This window comes from Dasypus novemcinctus, chromosome 23 (genome assembly GCF_030445035.2).
Source record: "Dasypus novemcinctus isolate mDasNov1 chromosome 23, mDasNov1.1.hap2, whole genome shotgun sequence".
Classification (NCBI taxonomy): Eukaryota; Metazoa; Chordata; class Mammalia; order Cingulata; family Dasypodidae; genus Dasypus; species Dasypus novemcinctus.
Window position 1 is genome coordinate 33,997,528 of NC_080695.1, and position 20,685 is coordinate 34,018,212.

At 39.3% G+C, this 20,685-nt stretch overlaps 1 protein-coding gene across 1 annotated transcript in view; it reads right to left on the reverse strand.

Annotated features, from left to right (window-relative positions):
• The window catches only part of LCMT1 (leucine carboxyl methyltransferase 1), a 90,079-nt gene extending 77,244 nt beyond the window's left edge, over window positions 1–12,835 (reverse strand). Inside the window, exons 1-3 of the mRNA XM_004475968.4 lie at window positions 12,557–12,835; window positions 5,734–5,825; window positions 1,514–1,635 (exon numbers count right to left, since the gene is read on the reverse strand). Coding sequence (XP_004476025.1) covers window positions 1,514–1,635; window positions 5,734–5,825; window positions 12,557–12,669 — 327 coding nt within the window. The 5' untranslated portion in view covers window positions 12,670–12,835. The remainder of the gene's footprint in view (window positions 1–1,513; window positions 1,636–5,733; window positions 5,826–12,556) is intronic.
• Window positions 12,836–20,685: the final 7,850 nt, after the last annotated feature.

A 20,685-nucleotide genomic window follows, 5' to 3' on the forward strand; every position in this document is an offset into this window, starting at 1 on the left:
CAACAATCCCCCAAGTGCAATGGCAAGGACCAAAAAAGAATGAAGGTCCAACAATGAGCCCCTGGTACTAATGACTATGCTTGTCACCCTGTGCACCTGAAATAAGAACAAGGCCTAGAGCAGCTGTGTGCCTAAGAGTTACCTCCTGAGAGCCTCCGTGTTGATCAAATGTGGCCAGTCTTGAAGCCAAACTCAGCATGTAAATGCGTTGCCTTCCCCACAGCGTAGCACATGACTCCCGGGGATGAGCCTCCCTAGCTCCGAGGGATCACTACCAAGTACCAGCTGATGAAGTAACTAGAAAATGACCTTGAACTGAAGGTTCCACTTGGACCAGCAGAACATCCCTGTCTACATATAATAACAGAGTTAAAAATGCTTTTTGACCTAAATCAAAAGCGAAATGGAAAGGACAAATGAGTTTATATGGCTATGAGTCTCTAAAAAAGAACCAAGAGGTTATCAGAGGGGTTGCCCTTTTGCACACCTGAGCAGATTCTCAGAGAAAGATAAAGTAGATACAACCCCAGGTATTGGTTCTTCTGAGGGCTACAGAGACCCACAGGCTTATGGTCATGGCAGATGGAGTTCACTGCCATGTCAGTTGGCCCTTCTTTGGAGCTGGTGTTTCTGCGTGATGGAGCTGGACTCAGGTGTGATCTCTTTCCACAAGCTGTTACTTTACCAGAATTGTACTTGCTGCTGGGGTTTAAGATATATCTAGGGGATCTGAATCTCTGGACTGACCATATGATAGCCAGGCCCTGAGCCTCAATAGACTTCAGCTCCTACACTCTGGTTTACTGGACTTATCCCACTCAGTTAACTTGGAGTTGAAGAAGGTCAACCACCACACCATGGAGCCAAGAGTGCCTACAACTGAAAGCAGGCGGATTGCATCCAGCATCCATGTAGAATCTAAGACCCTCTTGACATAGATGTGGAATGGACACAACCAATCCAAGGTCCACAGGACGGAGGAATAGAGTAAGGATTAGAGTGACTTACTGATATTCTATTCATGAACTATTGTGATTAGTAATCGAAAATGTGGCATTGGTGTGGAAAAAGTGGCCACAGTGGCTGCTGGGTGTGGGGAATGGGAAGAAGAGATGAGGTGTGGAGGCGTTTTCGGGACTTGGCATTGTCATGGGTGGTACTGCAGGGACAATTACTGGACATTGTAGATCCTCACATGGCCCACTGGATGGAACGTGGGAGAGTGTGGACTATGATGTGGACCACTGACCATGAGGTACAGCGATGCGCAGAGATGTATTCACCAAATGCAATGAATATGTTATGATGATGGAGGACAATGTTGCTATGGGGGAGTAGTGGGATGAGGGGGTGGGGGGTACATGGGACCTCATATTTTTTGAATGTAATATTTTTAAAAAATGAATTAAAAGAAATAAATTCATTAAAAAAAAGAAAGTATTAAAAAAAAAAAGAAATTTCTTTTAAAAAATTAAATATAAACAATTAGGGAAATGAAGGGATTCTCATTTACCTTTAATTTCCAGAAGGTGGTATCCATCCCAGCCCCAAGGTTCAGAATTTGACATTGACATTCTGTCTTCCGTAGAAATGCCTTTATAAGCTGATTGACACCATGGACTCGTGCAAAATATCCTTAAAGTGGGCCAGAGAAACTTGTTACCAGTCAATAATAATAATGACATTATTACCTCCTGCAAAGCCCATCAAATGAGAAGAGCAAAACAGAAGATATCTTTCCTTCTGCAGTGTCAGAAAATTTATCTGTAGACTTTATGGGTAAAACAGCAACTTTCAAGTTCTCTTCCTGTTTATAAAGCTGTTGAAGCAAAGTAAGGACAACCTACTTAGTGGAAAAATTGACTAAATTACTGAAAAAAATAATCTAAGAAAAAGAGAATGTCCTCTAACTTTATTTATGAAAGACAATGGTTTAATATCAAAACATCTAATCCAACACTTTTCTTGTAAATGTGCTTTTTATGTCTATAGAGAAAGGTACTCAGCACTGTAGTAAAATTCAAAATTTTGAGATCATATGGAAAATAATATTTGAGGTCAGGAAATTGGGCAGGTGATGTTAAAGTAAAGACATATTTTTTTGTGTATTCTTGACATCTTCAACTTGAGCATGTTAAGAGTCTCCATGTAAAAGGCATATCAGATTGGAGGAGGGTACAAGCAAATGGATGCCTAATGAAATTACTTGTTAAGCTTTGGGTGGGAAGTTGAGGAAAAGAAGGTAGAAAATAAAGAAGGAGGTCTATGTGTTCTACAGACTGATCCAGAACAATTTCTAACCAATGTGTAACTATTTTAAGAACTACTTTTTTCAGTTGGAGAATTTTAATGTTTTTCATTTATCAATTGTAAAACCAAGGACAATTTTATAACATTCTGTATGTAGCTGTTACATGTACAGTAATCTTTCTTTTTATTAGAGAAGCTGTAAGTTTACAGAAAAATCATGCAGAAAATAGAGAGTTCCCATATAATCCCCTAATAAGAGTTTTTGCATTATTTGTGGCACATTTGTTACAATTGATGAAAGAATATTATTATAATTGTACTATTAACTATAGTCCACTGTTTGCATTAGGAATACTTGTTTGTATTATATAGTCTTATGATTTTTTTTCATTAATTTTTATTCTAGTAACAAATATACAATTTAAAATTAGATAAATGGGACCTTCTCAAAATTAGCTGCTTTTGTATTTCAAAGGACTTTGTCAAGAAGCCCACTCAATGGGAGAAAATGTCTGGAAATCACATATCCGATAAGTGTTTAATTTCCATGCTATATAAAGAGATGACACAACTCAATGATAAGAAGACATATGGCCCAATTAAGAAATGGGCAAAAGATATGAATAGACTTTTTTCCATAGAGGAAATACAAATGGCAAGAAAGCACATGAAAGATATTCAATGTCACTAGCTATTAGGGAAATGCAAGTCAAAACTACAATGAGATATCATTTCAAACAGACTGCTATTTAAAAAAACCAGAAAACTACAAGTGTTGGAGAGGATGTGAAGAAATAGGGACACTTATTCACAGTTGGTGAGAATGCAGAATGGCACATCCTCTGTGGAGACTGCTTGGCAGTTCCTAAGGAAATTAAGTATAGAGCTGCCATAGGATCCAGCAATCTCACTCCAAGGTATATACTCAGAAGAACTGAAAGTAGGGACGTGAAGACATATTTTGCACACCAATGTTCATAGCGTCATTATTCATAATTGCTAAGAAATGGAAACAATACAAGTATCTGTCAACAGATTAATGGATAAACAAAATGTGGTATATGCATGCAGTGGAGTATTATTCAGCTGTAAGAAGAAATGAAGTTGTAATGCACATGACAATATGGATGAACCTTGAGGATATTATGTTGAGTGACACAAGCCAGTCACAAAAGGATAGATATTGTATAATCTCACTAATATGAACTAAATATAATGAGCAAAGTCATGGAGTTAATAGCTAAAAGTCTGGTCACCAGAAGATAGGATGAGGATAGAGAATGGGGAATAGTGCCTTAAGGTTTGTAGAACAGGTAATAAGACTGGTTGTTAACGCTTGGAATTGGAGCGAGGTGATTATAGCACATAGAGTAAAGGCAATTAGCAATGTCAATATGGGGATATAATTGTTACTGAAAGGAAAGTTTAAGGTTCTATATGTCATTAGAAGAAAAGCTAAATGATGTAACTTTGGACCATACAATGAGTGTGTTTAATAGTATAAATATAAAAATGTTCTTCACTGAATCAGAACAAGTGAATAAAATGCACCTAAAGCAAACTATGGACTGTAGTGAATAGTAACATATATTTTTTATCAGTTGCTAAAAAAATAAAGTTATCATAAATAACAGTTACCAAACAATAAGAATTGCATTTTGTTAGACTCCATTTATACAAAACGTAAATATTAATAAATTTATAGAGATGGAATTAGATTAGCAGATAAGTATGCCAGGTGATGAACAGAAGGATTGAAAAGGTAACTGCTAAGGGGTGGGGGCTTTTGCTTTTCGGAGTAATATTGATTGTGGTGATGAATGAACAACTTTATAATTACACTAAAACCCACTGAAATGATTTGTATGGTACATGAATATATCTCAATAAAACTGTCTAAAAAAAGAGAGAGAATGGGAAAAAAAGAATATTATAATTATACTATAGTCCATTGTTTACATTAGGGCTCTCTGTTTTGTATAGTCTTCTTTTTCCTTTTTTTCTTTTTTTTAAATATTTATTGTAGTAATGTATATACAACTTAAAATTTCCCCTTTTAACAACATTCAAATATAAAATTTAGTGCTGTTAATTACATTCACAATATTGTGCTACCATCCCAAAACTTTCCCATTACCCCAAATGGAAACTCTGTACAATTAAAGTATTAAATTGAGAGTAGCATTTAGAAACATTTACTGCAATCTTGACAGAGGAATTTCATGTCTACTGAACTTACTAACAAATAATTTGGACTTGTGTTTAATATATCTTTTTCACTGTATTTTTCTAGTCAATCATTTTTATTGTTTATTACAGAAGTATCATCCATATTGGAAGGGATATTAGGAAAGAAAGAGATCCTTCAGAACAAACTTTTGGGAAGCACTCTCTTGTTGGGTTTTAGGTTGCCAATCTGAGATTCAAATCCAGAGACAGTGGGTTATGGCACGATATATCCAATATCTGACCCTGCTGATGTGGGAGGAGTGGGCTGGGGGATGGGGGTATACGGGAACCTCTTATGTTTTTTAATGTAACTTTTTTTGTGTGATGTATATATCTTAAAAAAAAATACAATTTACAAAAATGATGGGGTGGGGGTGGGGAGTAGGTTATATGGGAACCTCATGTTTTTTATGTTTTTTTATGTTTTTTAATGTAACGCTCTTTGTGATCTATTAACGTTAACTAAAAAAAAGTGTAAAACAAAAAACAAAAACAAAAACACAAATCCAGAGACAGGAAAAAGGAAGGAAGAAAGGAAAGCTGACCTGTAGCCAGGGGCACCAAACCAGTCCTCCTGCCTGGTCCTGGTCCTCTGCAGCATTGATCAAGATAATGTGCCTCAAAAGCATGTGAGGGATCATGGCCCTTAGCCAGGTTTTTCCCAATCTCACTAATTCCAGGTTCACCTTCAGTTCAAATTAATATCACATCTTTATTCTCTGGAGTCACTGCTTTAAATTTTTTTGCATCTCTAACAGAACCTGTCTCCAGGACTCATCTTTAGGGTCAAGATTCTCAGCACACAAAGAAATATGGTCACAGTCAATTTCTCAGTCTGGCTCTGAATCATGTTCCTTGTATCTAGAATACTTTTATTTCCTTGATGGAAATTACTGCAGAGCCTAATAATAATGTTATTAACGCTATAATAAAGGCAACAATAGCTAATTCCTGACATGAACTAGTTCATAGTAAAAGAGGTAAGGCTTTTAAACAGATGAAAATCATGTTCAACCTCACTCATAGAGAACTGTAAAATGGCAGTAAGATGCCATCTTCAACTATCAGATTAACAAAAATGTAAAAGTTTAATAATATTCTATGTCTATCTATGTTGGTAAAAATGTTGGGAATAAGTACTTTCATACACTATTGGGAAAAGTATACACTGGAACACAGTTTTTAAGAATGAATTTCAAAAACCGTCATGTAGCTAATGAGAAATTATTGGGGGTGGGAGAGAGTATCACTTGCCTCTGTTAATTTCTGGGGCCTTCCTCTCTTTAGACAGTCTCACAAAATGCTGGATGTAAGGATCATGCCAGTAGCCAAGGCTTACAGCAAACCTGTAAGGGATGAAAAAAGGAGGCAGGTGAATAGAAATTAGTAGGTTCAGGCTAAAGGAGAACTGCCAAGTTCAAGAGTCCAGAGGAACATCATCTAGCTCAAAAGGCAAACGACATTTTAGTGGCTCATTACAAATTTAAATGGAATCATCCATTTATATTTATAGTCACATAACATTATTCATCATATTTCCCATGGTGGTTATTTCTCACCTCTCTTTACTCATTTCCTTGATTCTCTAGGATCCTAAATCACAAATAATCTCATTTCATGCTAAACATAGCAGATCAAGACCATTCACTCAGTAAACTCATAGGCCAGAGATAGTCACAGAACTCTACTCAACACAAAGTTCTATGCCTAGAAGAAAGAAAACCCATTATTAATTATCACCTAAGTATTTCTCCCTATTCTGTACTATGTGCCACTAATTTCACTTCCTTTAGGGAAGTCCTATGGGGAAAGCCTATACTATATAATCAACAACTACTATATAACAACTCAGAAAATGCTATGGTAGCCTATCCCTCTCTATCCCAGTCTACACTCCAGGGAGTTAAAACATTTTAGTGTTACATGTCTTGCAGTTGAAACCTGGATAAAACTGGAAGCTTTCTGTGAATTGTGGGTGGAAATGGCCTTAGGGCAACTGACAAGTCATGGAAAGAACCTGAACCCCTGAGGCTATGCCAGCCTCACTGAGGGCTTGGAGCCTGTTATACCTCTGATTATTTGACTTACAATTAAATTTCTTTAAAACTTGTAGGAGAATAGAATAAAACAGAAAATATCAGTGTGCATCACACAGTATGGGTTAAAGTTGTTTCCTGAAACTTTTGTTTCAACTATGTGTGGTGGTATGAAGGGACGGGACAAGGGCAATGGAAAAATATATTTTCTCACAGTGGGTGGCAAGCAGAAAGTCTAATAAACACAAGAAATTATTTATTGCCATCTAGTGGTAAAAGTCACAACTGTACTAGAAGAATGCTTTATATGCACTGATAAGAGCACTTACCCTGCAATTTGAGAGTTGAAAGAGACCTTAGAAATGGTCTAGTTAGTGTAAGAATCCTTTGAACATTATCTAGGGACTGCTTGACTACATCCATAAGGTAGGCGCTCATTCCACTGCTAAGTAATTCTACTTGTTAAAAACCTAATGAATTTGCCTTCTTTTAAGTCAGGGGTTCTTAACCTTTTTTATTCCATGGACCCCTTTGCCAGTCAGGTAAAAACAATGGACCCCTTACTAAGTCCACACTATACTATGTATTATTTAATAAATATATCACATGCATACCAACACATCCCCAGAAGAATAATTATTTTTTCATTTAAATTCAAGCTCATGACCTGTTGTTAAGAACTGCTGCTCTAAGTACTATTTGTTGGACTTTTACTGCCTTATTGGGTAATAAAGAACAAGTTTTATTCCTCTCAACTGTGCATTATCAGTAAGTTAGATACTATTGATCCAGTCATCCATTATTTATCTAGTGCCCACTGTACTAGGCACTGGGGAAGCAGTGGTGAATACAAACAGAAAGGTGAAGGAATTTAAAAGAGTATGATGCTTCTGAGTGTGATGGAGTTGGATTCAGATGTGACCTCTCTACATGTGCCTCTTCTGTCACTTTACTGAACCTGTGGCCAGTGCTGGGGTTGGTGTATGCTCAGGAGACTTGAATCTCTGGACTGTCCATGTACCAGCATGGCCCTGAGCCTCAGGAGAGTTGTAACACTTACTCTTCAGTTTGTTGGACTTACCCAGGTCAGCACACCAGGGGAACAGAGACAGTCTAAAACTACAAGCAAGAAAAACCCATCCATCAACCATGTGGGATCTAAGCCTTCTCTTGATTTAGAGGTGGAGTGGACATCACCATCCCAGGATTCACAGGAAGGAAGAATAAAATATGGATTAGAGTGGACTTACTGGTATTCTACTACAGAACAATTTTGAGTAGTAATAGAAGAAATTGTAGCATTGATGTGGAAAAAGTGGCCATGGTAATTGCTGATGGCAGGGAGAGGGAAGAAGAGATATGATGTGGGAGCATTTTGGGGACTTGGATTTGTCCTAAATTATATTGCAGGGACAGATGCCAGACATTACATATCCTGCCATAACCCACTGAATGTACCGGAGGAGAGCAGAAAGTACAATGTAAACTATTATCCATGAGGTACAGGAGTGCTTCAAAATGTATTCACCACACGCAATGAATGTGCCACAATGATGAAAGAGGTTGCTGATGCGGGAGGAGTGTGGGGGAGGGTGTGGGATATATGGGAACCTCTTATATTTTTACTGTAACATTTTTTGTGATCTATGTATCTTCAAAAAAATACAATTAAAAAAATACGAAAAAGAGAAAGAAAAAAAAAAGGCAAGCAGAAGCCCTTACTGCCAACCTCATCAAGGCACCTGGAAACTGGCCGGCACTCCATTATTAGGTCCCTAGCCAATAATGAGCAGTTAAAGAGGGGCAATCCTTAAGAATGAATGGGGAAGCCCTATTAGTGGAGTAGAACCGTAGCTGAGGCCACATTTGACCTTAGCTTGGGTGAGGATGGCAGAGGCAAAAGTGGAAAAAAGGTGGCAGATCCAGAGATATTCAGAAGATAAAATCCACAAGTCTGGGTGGTTACTACCATTAGAGGGTAAAGTGAAAGGCATTTTCAAGATGATCCTTCCTTTTATAATTGTGAACTGAATGAAGAATGGCACCATGAACTGAGTTGGGCAGAGTAAAGCAAAAGGAGGAGAACATGGGAAAGTGATCTTGAGCACAGTTTTGAAAATAATAAATTTGAGATAATTTGAGATATTCAAGAGGAGGTTTCAAGTTGGCAGTTGAATATCCTGGCTTGTGTGACCAGATCACTAAAAGGTATGGTATGCCATACAATTTAGCATGTATTTTACATATAGCTTATGGAGAAGAAAAAGGTTTTAAGTAATAAAGTGATAGAATAAGATTGGTGTTACTGAAAAATCACTCTGCCACAGCATAAACAATTGGATGAGGAGGTGGCCTAGTAGCATCGACGAGGGCCTCATGTCGTTAGAAGCCGGCCTGGCATTCACAGCAAGGCCATGTTGTTCTCCTATTGGACATCAACAACCTCACTGAACACCAATACAAGATCATTCTGTGACAGTGATGAAATCAAACAAGAACATTTCATAATTTTATCTAGCAACAGACGAAAACAAGGTACCACCTTCAAAATATCAAACATCCCTTGCTCCAATATAATACAAGTGATTACTACTTCTTTATTAAATATAACTTCAATCTCATTCTAGTCTACCTTCATTCTGGAGCAGACTGATTGAGATATCCAATTATAGAATTGTCCGGCTGCAGTCAGCACCCAGTCAAGGGCAATTTCCTGCTTTCTTAGACCTTCCTCCGAACCATTACAAGTTCTTTCTAACAACCTCTTACTAAGACAACTCATGGTTCTCCACGGTGTGCATAATCCCTTGCTGCAACAAGTAATTTATCTAACTTGTTTAACACAGGTGATGAGTTAATCACTGCAAATGAGGCAATGATAAAAATGAGTGTACCATATGCTGGCTGAGTCCTCCAGATGGACTCTGAAATCACCATGGATAATGTTAAGAATCAAGATGAAGAAGACATCTGAGAGTCAGGTGTTCAAATCTTCAGTGAATTAGGATGAGTAACTAGGAGCAGGAAAGAGAGCAATGAAGAGGAGAGGGTAGGATGGATCTTAAAGAAATGTGCTGGTGAAACAAATACCATAGAGGACAAAAATCTTCAACTCCCTAATCCTAAATATGCAGGATATCAGAAAACAGAGGCACAACTTGAGAAAGCTTCAAGAACAAGACACCCCTAAGGAAGGGCCAGAGTTAAGGCAAAGAGAGGGAAGGAATGGCTAAGGACAGATTGAGGAAATATAAAAATCTGTTGATCATGGAATGATAATTTCAGAGGACACAATGAGGGTTTGAGGTGAGGGAACTGGTTTAGGGGTATGGAGTAGCATGATGGGTATAAGAAGAGAGTAGTAAGACAGAGAGGAGATGGCTGTCATTGTACATACTCAATGAGTATCTGTCAAATTAAATAGGAATTACTAAGCCTAAATTTAATATATCCAATTAGAAGAGTTCTAAATATAGAACACTAGGAGTGATAGAATGAGTCTCTGATGATACTGAGGCTAATGATTTGATGGAAAAGAGGGTGGTGCTAATTACAAAAACTATCATTTTTGACTACTCACTCCACATTTAATTCATTTAGACCTCACAACAACCCTCTGAGACAGGTAATATCATTATCAACATAGGGATTCTGTACATAAAGAGGGAATACACTAAAACAGAAATAACAAAATCATATGTGCTCTGGGAGGCCCTACCACTATGGTAGGGATTTTATGGCCATAACTTAGTGTGGCAGAACCAGCTGGACCCATAGCTAATACACATTCAGCAACTTCAAATAATATCCAGATTGGAAATCAATAATAATATTAATTTATTGAGGACTTCACTGTCTACCAGACCCCCATACTAAGTGCTTTGCATTGATTACCTGATTTAATCCTCACACCAAAAAAGGAAGATTACCATTATTATTTCCATTTTAAGGAAGAGGAGACTGAGGCAGAAAATTGAGAGGAATTTGCCCAAGAGTTATGCAAGGAATGCCATATTTAATAACAGGACTTACTGACAAAATTTAAGAGTTTAATATGTCACAGTAAAGATGCAAATAATGGATCACAGAAGTTTTAGGGCAGTGAGTTTTGTAAAATGTTTAAAAACATTAATTTGTGGATTCTCATAAGATCTTTGTAGGTTTATTTCAGAGGAGGGAAATAAACTGCAAAATGTTTTGCTGAAATGCACCCAGATGGGCAATATGCCTAGTCTGTACAGTCCAAGATATGCCCCAGAAGATTCAGATTCAGGGTCTACTGTTTTTGGGCATCTGTCATTTTTCTTAAAAAGCTCTAAAGGCTGTGCTAATGTGCAGTTCGAATTGGGAACTACTGCCTTAGATTTTTCATTGTTCCAAACCCAAACTTCTCCTATAATGTTCAGATATTGGTAAACTCAAAAAGCATCAACAACTGAGGCAGAGAAGAGCTGAAAATATGCAAACTATTGAGTAGAGTCAAGTTATCAAATTTCTACGAACTATTCTGTGTGTCTAAACTATTGTATAACTAAATTTCTTTTCCTTGTCAGCAAAGGGCATTCAATATTAGAAATATTTCTATATTAGAAAAATTATTTCTATTTCAACAGTGCTATAGCTATGCAGTATACAGTTCATGCATTTATTTGGTCAATATCAACTGAAATCTAAAGAGAAGGAAAGTTAAGTGTAATCCATTTAAGTTAACAAAATTTCACCAGGGACTACTTCCAAGCCTTAGTCTTTGTCTATTTATTTACTTAATAAAGTAATCATACTTTCTATATACCAGACACTGCTCTACATGCTTCACTGATACTAAAAATAATTTAGTCTTCTCAATCAACTTATGAGGGAGGTAATATTATCTCCATTATACATATTTTAATGTGAGGCACACAATGGTTTGGTAACTTGCCCAAATTTAAACAGCTATTAAGGGTGAGAGCCTGAATCAGTTTGACAGAGTCTGGTACCAGAGTCCAAGTTCTGAGTCACTATTCTTTGTCTCCAGGAACCCAAAAATATACTAGGGGTGATTATAAACTACTACATTCTGGCTTATCCTAAAACTCTAGTTTTTCCCATTCTGCAGTCCCTAAATGGTCCCAGCCTATTTTTCAGCCTTTAGGACAATCTTTCTGTTCTTCTAAAAATCCACTCTCCTCTTTGCTGTATCCTCTGCCTGAATGCTTTCCTACACCCTATCTCAGCAAACATTACTGCATCAATTGTAAGCTCTATTGGCACCCTCTGCTCCTTTTCAACTCTCAATTATGTACTGAGGTGATTATTTGTTTCCTGTCTATCTTTCCAAGCAAACTGTGAGTAACTACCTCAGAACAACATGTCTGTCATCTTCATTGTGGATTCCCAGTCATTGAATCCCCAGCAACCAGCATAAAGTAAGGCATTGGCACAAAGTAAGCTCTCAGTAATTTTGATGAGTAAATGAATGAAAGACTACATTTAAACTTCATGTTTTCTTTCTCTCCAACACCTACCCGCATGCTACCACACCCTAATAGAGAAGACTCCTATAGAGTTTCTGGAACAGGAGACTAAGTGTGTTAGCACTGGCTTTGCAAATAATTTTGTGGCCCTGGACAAGTCATTTCCCTTCTCATTAGTCTGAGTTTCAGCTACACAATGATAATGACAACTCCAAATGGAATGTAACCTACAAAAAAGGGAGAGCCTGCAGTTCTCTCTCTCATACTCATCGTTAAGTTATTTGATTTGTGTCTGTCTTTCCAGCAAGACTTTAGCTCCAAGAAGGCCGACACCACATCTGCCTGGTTCAGCGCTATATTTCTAATCACAGGATTCCCGGGGTATGCACTATGCCTGGCACACACCAACCGTTTGGTAATTATAACTTACATGAACGAACCCCTACTTTGTGGACTTCACTGGGGTGAAGAGCTGATAGCACAAATTGACGGGTGTATTATCCGTTTTGGCGTCTAAGCGTGGGGCCCCTTCCACCCGAGTCCCAGCCCCGAGATACCTCCCCTAATTCTTCGCCTCGTAGGTACCTTTTGCACAGAGAAGCATCTTCGCAGGTGCCGCGTACGCCCTCGTCGTCAGTGTCGCAGCTCGAGGTAGAGGAAGAGGAGGAGATCGCGGCACCCCTCAGACTAGCGGCCATGGGCGTGGCGACTCCGGAGTGATGTGCCCACCAGGGACATGGAAGCGGAGTCAACAGGCGGCGGAGGAACCAGCGAGCCACAGGGAAAGCCAAGACAGCAGAGCTGAGATACAACCGGCCCAGCGAGCGCCGCGCAGTGACACCGCCCACGACGGCTGCACCAGCAACCTTCCTGTTTCTTGGAGCCTCTGCGAATACATTCATTGGTCAATTTCCCTGACCCTCATTCAGAGAACGTGCTCATTAGAGAATTCCATTAGCCCCGCCCATACATTCCGGAAGTTCTTCCAGGAAGAACTAATACAACGCGAAGGGAGAGGACCGCAGTGCTTTCTGGGAAGTGTAGTCTTAGTTGCTGTTAGAGGCCACAGGGTTTCTGTTGCAGGTCAAAAAGTATTATGACTATGATTAATTCAAGGAGGAAGAGCTAGTAGGATCCTCAGCATTGAGAGGAAGGGTAGAGAACCCAGCCGGAGCAAACAAGTTGTTATGTCAGTCGGGACTCAGGCTTATCAATACTGTAACAAATATTTATTGAGCGCTGATTCATGTCCAAGCACAACATCAAACGTTTTACAAACGTAATCTTTGATCTTCACAACAATCCAATAAGGTAAGAATCATTAACCCAATTTTACATATGAGTAGCCAGGAGGTAAAAGGTTATCAGCCCAAGACTGTGCATCTAGAAAGTGACAGAACCAGGAGACAAATCCAGATACATTTATAAGGACTTATAAATCTATTAAATGACAAAGCCGCGTGATATGACTCCAAAGCCTGTGCTGGCACTTTACGAAGATTGCCTGCACCCAAGGTACAAAGGTAAACTGGGTTCCACCTTTATTCTACAATGTTCACATGACTGCATGCTCAGTTATATTCTTGGGAAAGTGAGTTTTCCTCCTTGCTTTTTCCTCACTCTTTCCCTTTTTCTCTTAGCCACAAGGCCTTTTGTGTTGTTGTTCAGACCCTATGCTTATTGCTGAAGGAGGTGAGACATACATTTAAATAACTTGTGGGATTAGGAAGGTTACAAGAAGTGTTTGAGAGATGGGGAGAATATATATCAGGGAGGCATGCAGGCACCACTCTCTGTTTTAGAAATTTAGAGCAGGAGAAGCCTTATTCTATCCTTTATCCCCTTCCCCAGCTTGTTACTTGAGCATCTCTTTAGCATCTTGGCTTGGTGGTTTGCAAACTAACAACAGGGAGCTGACTTTTTCAAGGAACAATTCATTTCTTTCTGCATGTTGTACTTCGTTTAATGTTCACCCTAGCTTGGAAAGTGCAAACTGAGAATCAGAGCAACTACATTTTTATGGAAGACAAAAAAAAAAAAAAAAAAGACTTTTATTTTTCATTCAATTTATTTCTGTATGCTTTGAGTTTTCTAATTATGTGCAATTATTACTTATCTTTATTGTCACAGGTATTACATGGACCATTTTGGTTTTGTTTCTTTTTTTTAATTTAATTGAATTTTTAAAAAATATTACATTAAAAAAATATGAGGTCCCATTCAACCCCACCACCCCCACCCCCTACTCCCGCCAAAGCAACACTCTCTCCCATCATCATGACACATCTATTGCACCTGGTAAGTACATCTCTGAGTACATAGTCAATGGTCCACATCATAGCCCACACTCTCCCATGTTCCATCCAGTGGGCCCTGGAGGGATCTACAATGTCCCATAATTGACCGTGAAGCACCACCCAGGACAACTCCAAGTCCCGAAAACGCCTCCCCATCTCATCTCTTCCTCCCATTCCCTGCACCCAGCAGCCACCATGGCCACCCTTCCCACACCCATGCCACATTTTCTCTGTGGACATTGGATTGGTTGTGTCCATTGCACATCTATGTCAAGTGGGGGCTTAGATTCCACATGGATACTGGATGCACTCCTCCTGCTTTCAGTTGTAGATACTCTAGGCTCCATGGTGTGGTGGTTGACCTTCTTCAACTCCATGTTAGCTGAGTGGGGTAAGTCCAGTAAATCAGAGTTAGGAGGTGAAATTGTTGAGGCTCTGGGGCCTGGGTATCATATTGTCAGTCCAGAGATTCAAATCCCCTAAATATATCTTAAACCCCAGCACCAACTACAATTCCAGTAAAGTAGCATGCAAGTCTTGTGAAAAGAGATCCCCTCTGAGTCCAGTTCCATCACGCAGAAACACCAGCTCCAAAGAAGGGCCATCTGACATGGCAGTGAACCCCATCTGCCATGACCATAGAACCCGTGGGTCTCTTTATCCCTCAAAAGAACCAATACCTGGGGTTGTATCTACTTTATCTGTCTCTGAGACTCTGCTCAGTTGTGCATAAGGGCATTCCTTCTGACAACCTCCAGACTCTTTTTTAGAGACTCGTAGCCTTATAAACTCATTTCTCCTTTCCATTTCCCCCTTACATTAGGTCAAACAGCATTTTGAAGTCATGTTATTATATGTAGACAGGGATATTCTGCTGATCCTCATTGAACCTTCAATTCAAGGTCATTTTCTAGTTGCATCTTCAGCTGGTATGTGGTAGTGATCCCTTGGTGCCAGGGAGGCTCATCCCCGGGTGTCATGTCCCACGCTGGGGGGAATGCACTGCATCTACATGCTGAGTTTGGCTTTTGAGAGTGGCCACATTTGAGTAACATGAAGGCTGTAGGAGGAAACTCCCAGGCACAATGCTACTCTAGGCCTTGTTCTTATTGCAGGTGTATAGGCTCACAAGCATAGCCATTAGTATCAGGAGCCCACTGTTGGGCTCTCATTCCTTCCTGGTTCTTACTGTTGCACCTGGGGGACTGCCGCTGCTCCCCCAGGGACCACGACAGAGACCCCCCAGCCAGGAACCCAGTACCCCCCCAGCTGTTGTTTTTAATTGTTTCCACTATGAGTATATCCAAACATTACCATGCACCCTGGACATATGCCCTGTATAACTCCCTGTCAACCATATATAGCCTGTCAATAACATTCCATATCAGTATTCCTCCGCCGCCATTGTTGAACCACTCTGTGATCGATGTTTCTTGAATGTATCTGAACTTAAAAAGCTAATAAATGTCAATTTTGGAAGTCATGACAACTTCATTTTATTCAAGCACCTACCATATTAAGCCATTTACATCCATTATGTGTTTTTTCCCTGACTGTATGATGATCCTTATTTATAAATTCAAGTGTACTATAATCCAAGAATGAAAGGGAGTTTTAACATAAGAATATCTATCAATTAACAGATAAGGAGAAAAACTAAATGATAATCTTAATGGATGGAGAAAAATTTTGATAAAATTCAATATGCATTGTGTATTCACCAAATGCAATGAATGTCTCATGATGATGGAGGAGGTTGTTGTTATGGGTGGAGGAGTGGGGTGAGGGGGGTAGGGGGTATATGGGGACCTCATATTTTTTTAATGTAACATTAAAAAAATAAAGAGAAAAAAAAGAAAAAAAATTCAATATCCATTGAAATTTTAAAGGAAATAAGAACTTCTTAACAAAATGTGGTTTGTTGTGACTTTCTTTTTTCCCCCATATCAATAAACTTCTTTTAAATTTTAAGATTCTTACTTAATTGCTTTATTTTAAAGATACATAGATCACAAAAAAAGGTACGTTAAAAAATATGAGGTTCCCATATAACCCACACCCCACCCCACTCCTCCCACATCAACAACCTCTTTCATCATTGTGGCACATTCAATGCATTTGGTGAATGCATTTTGGAACACTGCTATACTGCATAGATTATAGTTTACACTCTCCCCCAATCCATTCAGTGGGTTATGTCAGGATATACAATGTCCTGCATCTGTCCCTGCAATATAATTCAGGACAACTCCAAGTCCTGAAAATGCCCCCACATCTCACCTCTTCTTCCCTCTCCCTGCCCTCAGCAACTCCCATGGCCACTGTCTCCACATCAGTGGTACAATTTCTTCCATTGCTAGAGTCACAATAGTTCTTTAGCAGAATACTAGTAAATCCAATCTAATCCATATTTTATTCCTCCATTCTATGAACTCTGGGACTTCCTTAACTCTGATAAGAAGTATCTACCAAAAACACAATCCCCTTCAAACCATAAACATTCTCTTTAATATCAGCAACAAGACAAAGATGCCCACTAGCCCCACTGGGTCAACATTATGTTAGAGAGTCCAACAAGTAAGGTAAAAGAACAAAAAAATAAAAAGTTATAAAAATTGAAATAGAATAAAAATATAGTTATTATTTATTGATAATATAATTATCTACATTGCAAACCCAAAATAACCAAAAATTTATTAACATAAGTACACATTTGTCACTGGATATATGGTCAATATCATAACATCAGTGGCATTTCTATACACCAGGAATAAATAGTTAGAAAATGCAATTTTTAAAAAGGCACCAATTTAATAACGATGACTATATGTGCATCAAGAAATAAATCTATTGAAAGATGTGAAAGATCTCTATTGAGAGAATTATGAAATATTTTTAAGGGAGATAAAAAAGAAGAAGAAAGAGAAACTAAAAGAAACATACCAAGTTCAAGGATAGGGAGCCTCAATATTATAATGACAGTTATAATGGCTGATAACCTTGGGGACACTTACTATAGTCTGTACAGTTTTCTAGTGGCACTGCAAGTATTAAGTCATTAGAGGTAACCCCAACTGATCTCTAGATTCAAAACCATTCAAATCAAAATCCCAAAGAGGATTATCTTTGAATTCGACATGCTGATTATTAAAATTTATGAAGATCAAATGCTCAAAAATATTGAAAGAAACTCTTGAAGAAAGGAAAATAATTTGACTGAAAACTTTGCAAATCAGATATAATTTATTGTAACGCTAAAGTAAGATAGTGGAATTATGGCAGTTACAGGAATTTAGAATTTGGAAAACCATCACTGGGTACAAATAGAGCCCAGGATCTCAGCTGCTCTTATATGGATATGTTATGTGTAGTGAGATCATATCACAGATGAGACATTCAGCAATTTATACAAAAATGAAAATAAGTTGCATATTTTACCTTTTTTTTTCAAATTCTACTCAATTTATTCATTTTTTTAAAAATATTACATTCAAAAAAATGAGGTCCCATTCATCCCCACCGCCCACACCCCACAACTCCCCCCACAGTAACACTCTCCCCCATCATCATGACACATCCATTGCATCTGGTGAGTACATCCCTGGGCATCGCTGCACCCCATGGCCTGTGGTCTACACCATAGTCCACACTCTCCCACGTTCCATCCAGTGGGCCATGGGAGGACATACAATGTCCGGCAATTGTCCCTGCAGCACCACCCAGGACAACTCCAAGTCCCGAAAATGCCTCCACATCTCATCTCTTCCTCCCTTTCCCCGCACCCAGCAGCCTCCATGGCCACTTTTTCCACACCAATGCCACATTTTCTCGAGTATTAACCACAATAGTTCATGAATAGAATATTATTAAGTCCACGCTAATCCTTACTGCATTCCTTCTTCCTGTGGGCCTTGGCTTGGTTGTGTCCATTCCACATCTATGTCAACAGGGGGCTTAGATTCCACATGGATACTGGATGCAATCCTCCTGCTTTCAGTTGTAGGCACTCTAGGCTCCATGGTGTGGTGGTTGACATTCTTCAACTCCATGTTAGCTGAGTGGGGTAAGTCCAATAAATCAGAGTGTAGGAGCTGAAGTCTGTTGAGGCTCAGGGCCTGGCTATCATATTGTCAGTCCAGAGATTCAAATCCCCTAGATATATCTTAAACCCCAGCACCAACTACAATTCCAGTAAAGTAGCATGAAAGCCTTGTGAAAAGAGATCACATCTGAGTCCAGCTCCATCACGCAGAAACACCAGCTCCAAAGAAGGGCCAACTGACATGGCAGTGAACTCCATCTGCCATGACCATAGGACCTGTGGGTCTCTGTAGCCCTCAAAAGAACCAATACCTGGGGTTGTAGCTACTTTATCTGTCTCTGGGACTCTGCTCAGGTGTGCATAAGGGCAATCCTTCTGACAACCTCCAGACTCTTTTTTAGAGACTCATAGCCATATTAACTCATTTGTCCTTTCCATTTCCCCCTTACTTTAGGTCAAATGGCATTTTAAATTCCTGTTATTATATGTAGACAGGGATATTCTGCTGGTCCGCGTTGAACCTTCAATTCAAGGTCATTTTCTAGTTATGTCATCAGCTGGAACTTGGTAGTGATCCCTCAGTGCCAGGGAGGCTCATCCCCGGGTGTCATGTCCCATGCTGGGGGGAAGGCATTGCATTTACATGCTGAGTTTGGCTTTGAGACTGGACACATTTGAGTAACACAGAGGCTGTCAGGAGGGAACCCTTAGGCACAGTGCTGCTCTAGGCCTTGTTCTTATTTCAGGTGTATAGGCTCACAAGCATAGTCATTAGTATTAGGGGCTCACTGTTGGACCCTCATTCCTTCCTGGTCCTTGCCGTTGCACCTGAGGGACTGCCACTGCTCCCCTAGGGACCACACAGAGCCCCTCCCCGGCCAGGAACCCAGTACCCCCACAGCTGTTGTTTTTAATTCTTTCTACTATGAGTATATCCAAACATTTCCATGCACCCTGGACACATGCCTTGTATAACTTCCTGTCAACTATATGTCCCCTGTCAATAACATCCCATACCAGTATTCCTCCGCTGCCATTGTTGAACCACTCTGTGATCCAAAACTTCCTGAAGAGTGAAGCCCAATATAATTTCAGGTTCCCTTACAAGTAAAATGGAATATAGCGATGAGTTTAAAGGTTAGATATAGAATACATATTGATTTGGAAAAATTCTACATCCTATCTTTTTCTTTTCTTTTTTCCTAATTATTGAGCTTCTCTTCACAAGAGCCCTAGATCACAGTAATTCTCCCACATATCCATTATAAAACCTTTTCCCTTCCACAGCGACAATCTTTTAACTTATTCATATCATATTTACTGAAACTAATGTACAGATATTGAGACAATAGCTTTCAAACAAGGTAACATTTGTGTTTACATTGTGGTTTATATTTTAGGCTATACAGTTTTCTAAATTTTTTAGTTATCCTATGTTTTACATTATGATTTACATTATTAGTCTGTCGTCCCCTATATGTTTTTGGTGTAATTTTACATGTTTTATATCCATCCTTGTGTACTCTTGTGAAACACGTCTTTTGCCCTCACATTTACTTTGGTTCCATCTATTCAATATCTATTGCCCCCTCCCCTTGGGGCCCACAGTAACAGTCAATCTTCATTTCTTGAGGAGCCATGTTCAGAGATACTTGCAACAGTGTTGAGGGCTTGACTTGCTCAACTGCCCTAATGCCCTGGGAGCCACCCTTTCTCTTGAGAGATACAGTTCCCTCTATTTGATGGCATTAATCCTCCCCAGGATGTGGTTCTACCTTCACTCTCATTATATGGGTCTCTACCCAATGGTATAACCCACTCTGGCAAAATGAGCATTCAGATATTCCCTAGGAGTCTGTCCTGCGTCAGATTATCCCCTTTGAGTATCTTAAACAGGTAACTTTCCTAATTATATTGTGAAAAGGTTTTCTCAGCATTATACTCTCAACCAACACCTGACAATCTCCTATGTTCGTGTGTTGTGCCACCCACCCCCCAATTTCTTGGGCAATATTACCCATCCGCCCATCCCTAGCCCCCCTCAAACCTGCAAAGCCCCACCCAAAGGTAACCCTATGCCCCCATTTTATCTCTTCCTTGTACAATACTTATCTCCAGCTTATCATAGATTTCACCCATGTAGATGTCAGCTTACATCCTTCCTCTACCCCCCGATTTCCTGTAAGCCTATCTTCCGGTCTCTAGCTCTCTGAGGCAGCTTGCTTATTTCATGTCATAGAGGCCATGGACTATTTGTCCTTCAATGCCTGGGTTGCTTCACTCAACATAAGGTTCTCAAGATTCATCCATGTTATCACGTGTGTTTGTAGTGTATTTGTTCTTAAAGCTGAGTAGTATTCCATTGTATGTATATA